This window comes from Oncorhynchus keta, chromosome 21 (assembly GCF_023373465.1).
Source record: "Oncorhynchus keta strain PuntledgeMale-10-30-2019 chromosome 21, Oket_V2, whole genome shotgun sequence".
NCBI classification, from domain to species: Eukaryota; Metazoa; Chordata; class Actinopteri; order Salmoniformes; family Salmonidae; genus Oncorhynchus; species Oncorhynchus keta.
In genome coordinates, this window is record NC_068441.1 from 36,354,600 (window position 1) to 36,359,191 (window position 4,592).

Here is a 4,592-nt window from a genome sequence, read left to right on the forward strand (position 1 = left end):
GAGCAAGGGGACAAGTACATTAGAGTGTCTAGTTTGAGAAACAGATGCCTCACAAGTCCTCAACTCGCAGCTTCATTAAATAGTACCCGCAAAACACCATTCTCAACGTCAACATTGAAGAAGCAACTCTGGGATGCTGGCCATCTAGGCTGTTTCCAGCTTACAATAGTCTTTTACAATATTAACAATGTCTACACTGTATTTGTGATCAATTTTATGTCATTTTAATGGACAAAAATGTGCTTTTCTTTCAAAAACAAGTGTAACAGTATACTTTTTAAACCGTCCCCTCGCCCATACCCGGGCGCGAACCAGGGACCTTCTGTGCACAACGACAACAGTCAACCACCAAGCATCGTTGTTACCCATCGCTCCACAAGGGCCGCGGCCCTTGCAGAGCAAGGGGAACTGGTACTTCAAGGTCTCAGAGCAAGTGACGTAACCGATTGAAACGCTATTTAGCGCACACCGCTAACTAAGCTAGCCGTTTCACATCCGTTACACTAGGACATTTCTAAGTGACCCCAAACTTTTGAACGGTAATGTAAGTCAACAGTTGCCACTCTTATGACTCTTGCTATTTATAGTATCAGTTCGTGCTCTATCATTTCTAATGCTTTGTGCAATATATGTGAAAGGCTTTGTGCTGTATATATACATGTAGAACCCAAATTCAGCAACCAAACATTTGTGACAGGCCCTTAGTCCGTTGCCTGGCTACCCAGACTCATTGCTCTGGCCTAACCCCATACCTATGAACGTTTCGCAAACAAATTTAGTTTGAGTCATCAGTCAACTAAGTCTGAGGAATGAGCACAATTATGCCAAACTATTACAACTAATTAGACAAGTATCAGTTGTCCCGTTGTAGAATCTGCTTCTTTTCCAAGACTATGTGTGTTAAAAAAGGAATCAAATGTCTGTTTTTTCACTCAATATCACACTGAAATTTCCAAAAGAAGTAATGCGCTATAATAAAATGAACGTTTATTTTGATAACAAACCGTAATGTGTCGCTACAGTGATCAGTTTCTCCTTTCGAAATACAATAAACATTGCATACTTATTCAAATCAAATCAAATGTATTTATATAGCCCTTCCTACATCAGCTGATATATCAAAGTGCTGTACAGAAACCCAGCCTAAAACCCCAAACAGCAAGCAATGCAGGTGTAGAAGCATTATTGAATTCATTGCTCTCAGAGATTCAGGTGTTGATCTTAAAATCAGAAGTGTATTTTTCTTTTTACATAATCAGATTTCCAAAGTGGTTTGGTACAACATTTTAGTGTCACAAAACAATACACATTGCCAATACATAACACAGTATCAAACGGAAAAGTATTACATTGTTTATCTTTGTGCTCAGGGTGTGATGTTGTGGTGAGCAGTCCTTGGAGAGGGGGTACTCACACCCTTTCTACAAATTTCCATCCACAGTCCCTCTCACAAACGACACTACCCATAATCCCCTAGGTCCCAGAGCCCTCTGTCTCCCCACAGATACTGGAAGAGTGTGAGAGAGAGCGAGTTGACCCCCCATCTCTGTGTCCCGAGTCTTCTGTCCTACATGGAGCAGAACTGGGGCTGTGGCATGCCTGTTCCTCCTCATGCCCCTCTCTCCCTTTCCCCTGCCCCTCCACCAGACCCTGCAGGTATTTAATATGACGAATCGCTGCCCTGAGTGTCTCCACTTTACTGAGCCTCTTCTCACTGGCGCCCCCTGGCAGATGGTCCCTAAGCTTGGCGTAGCCCTGGTTCACACACTTTACCCTCTGACGCTCCCGCTCGTTCCTCTTCTGTAGAAACGCCGGCTCGAAGGGGCATTCATACACCCCGAAGCGCCCATGGTGGAAGGGAGATAAGTATGGGAGCAGGGTGGGGCCTCGGTGGCCCCGGAACGAGGCGTCATAGAGGCCTCGGGGATCCATGGTGGTGGGATAGAGGAGTAAGGGCACGGTGTGGGCCAGAGGGTCAGAGTGGAGGTGGTGGGAATGGGAGTGGGTGCGGTTCTCAGAGTGGCCACTAGAGGGAGACAGTCTGTATGGCAGTATGCTGCCTCTGTTAAGGTAAGTGGGCCGCTGATCTACGAATGGGTGGGAGAAGGCAGCACTCATGTTGATGGTGTAAAGGAACAGAGATAGAGATCCTCTGTGGACAAATTGATGGATTAGGAATCGAAGAGGCAAGTTAGTGAATCACTTTGTTTTGTTGTTTCCTCCGCTTCATCATCAAACACTCTCCTCTGCTCTCCTCTCCTCTTGTAGATCTGTGGATGTGAATTAAGACAGGATGAAAGTTTAGAGCTTATGAGACGCCTTCATCAAACAAGGGACTTTTTGAGGATAATGATGATTATTGCATGTATATAAAGATGAAGTGAGGCTATATATAAACTTCAGAGGTAAGGGATTAGGTAGCTGCACTTGAGGATATTTTCGGTTCCTTGAGAATCTTAATTTTTTTATTGCAATGAGAGTATGCAAATTCTGGACTACTCTGGCTTTAATCTACTTGGACTTTTTTGTAAATCAAAAGTCAATTGTTCTGAGAAGCAACAATGAACGTCACATGAAAGGGTTAATATTGTGGGCGGAACTGTAATTTCCCTCAATAATCTTAAAATATATTATAATCCCTCTCTCCCTCCTCTTCTTCTCCAATCTCTCTTTCTTTCATTCTCTTCTCTCCCTCTACTGCACAGATAGAGAGAAAGAGAGAGAGAGAGGGAAAGAGAGAGAAAGAGAGAGACAGAGAGAGAGAGAGAGAGAGACAGAGACAGAGAGAGAGAGAGAGAGAGAGAGAGAGAGAGAGAGAGAGAGAGAGAGACACAGAGAGAGAGAGACAGAGAGACACAGAGAGAGAGAGAGAGAGAGAGAGAGAGAGAGAGAGAAGAGGAATTCCCCTCTCTTTAAGCCAGTGTTGGGTTTCCCAAAGACAGTGGAACTTCTGCCAAAACCACTTTGGCATTTGAAAGAGAGGGTTATTGTATACAACATTGACAGTTGTATATGTCTTTTGAAGTAACCATTTTAAACACACACACAGGCACACACCACCCCCACCAGATAACACTGTATTTTGAAGTACTGGGAAAAAAAACAATCATCAAGAGGAGGAATCATGCCTGCTGAGTCTTTCTTTGCATTCAAAGTATGCTGTATCGCATTAGTGGAAACCAAGACTGTTCTCAGGGCTGGGCTGGTTTTGACGAGCAAAAGTGACTTTTCGTAGCAGGTTAGGAGGACTTACACAGCTGGTTAGGAGAATTATCGTTGCAGGTTAGGATAATTAGGTTAAGGTTAGAAAAAGGGATAGGGTTAGCTAAAATGCTAAAATTGTCCCTGACGTGACTCAAACATGTCTAGCTACAACCAGGTCTGCCCTGAGAACAGTCTTGGTTTCCACTATTGCGATGCTGCTCAAGGTATTAGGACTTAGATAGAATAGATGGAATACAAGCAGAATTACAATGTCTTGTAATTCATAAGTACAATGGTATTCATATAATCTAAAACTATATTATGAATAAGAATTATCTAGCTATACTCGCCATCTATATATACTATTATATTATTATATTATTATATATTATTATATTATTATATTATTATCATAGAACCAAACATAAGATATCATATTAAAGCATAATGTACAATGCATCCTTTTTCAGTCCATTGAATCGAACTTACTGATCCTTCTGTAGCTCAGTTGGTAGAGCATGGCGCTTGTAACGCCAGGGTAGTGGGTTCGATCCCCGGGACCACCCATACGTAGAATGTATGCACACATGACTGTAAGTCGCTTTGGATAAAAGCGTCTGCTAAATGGCATATATTATTATTATATATAAGACAGAACAAATAATATATATTTACTGTAGATATTTAGGCCTACTATGGATATTTACTGTTTGGCCACACTAACACCTCTTCATCCTGCATTATTTACATGTCACATGACACAGTTCATTGCATTTATTTGCATGGACTCGTACATAATGCAAATAGTCAAATGTGTTTCCTCCATTGAAGATGTGTTCATTCTACTCTCTCCATCTTACCTTCAGATGAACAGATGAGACTCAGGTTCCTCCACATTGAGTACCAGGCCTCCAGGTGCTCAGGGGGAGACGGGAAAGTCCTTAGCCAGCCTGGGGTAGTCTCTCTCTGCAGTCAGGACCTCAGTGCGTTCCCTCTCAGGTATTCCGTGGTGGTGTGGTCTCTCTGTAGTTGTGTGTCACGTTGAAGGTGGATCCCAGCTCTTACCTGCTCTCACCCCTGGAGGCCCCGCCCACAATGAGATGGTTGGGAAATCAACTGAGATGAAGAAAGTGTTTGTAGCATAAAGAAGTGGAATTTTATAAACACACCCATTCCCAATGTTTGATTCAAGAATGTAATGATAGTTTGACATTAATGACAAGCTTGTCAACACCGCAGTAAGTAATGTCGAGTCAGACAGATTTAGCAGACGTCCTTATCAAGAGCAATTTACAGCAGCAAGAGCACACATTCTGGTACCTTTCCAGACTGGACCCAGTGGGAATCAAACCCACTACTCTGGTGTTGCAAGCACCATGAACTACCAA

At 42.8% G+C, this 4,592-nt stretch overlaps 1 protein-coding gene across 1 annotated transcript; it reads right to left on the reverse strand.

The window, feature by feature from the left end:
- Positions 1–979: 979 nt before the first annotated feature.
- LOC118399805 (achaete-scute homolog 5-like) lies at positions 980–4,211 on the reverse strand. Its single transcript, XM_035796041.2, has 2 exons — positions 4,065–4,211; positions 980–2,270 (listed from the first exon to the last, which is right to left on the reverse strand). The coding sequence occupies exon 2, from the start codon at positions 2,116–2,118 to the stop codon at positions 1,474–1,476; it is 645 nt and encodes a 214-aa protein (XP_035651934.1). The 5' UTR covers positions 2,119–2,270; positions 4,065–4,211; the 3' UTR covers positions 980–1,473.
- Positions 4,212–4,592: the final 381 nt, after the last annotated feature.

What these genes read in the sequence shown, in the direction of transcription:
- LOC118399805 (XM_035796041.2), bottom strand. Translation starts at nt 2,118, where the DNA reads ATGAGTGCTGCCTTCTCCCACCCATTCGTAGATCAGCGGCCCACTTAC.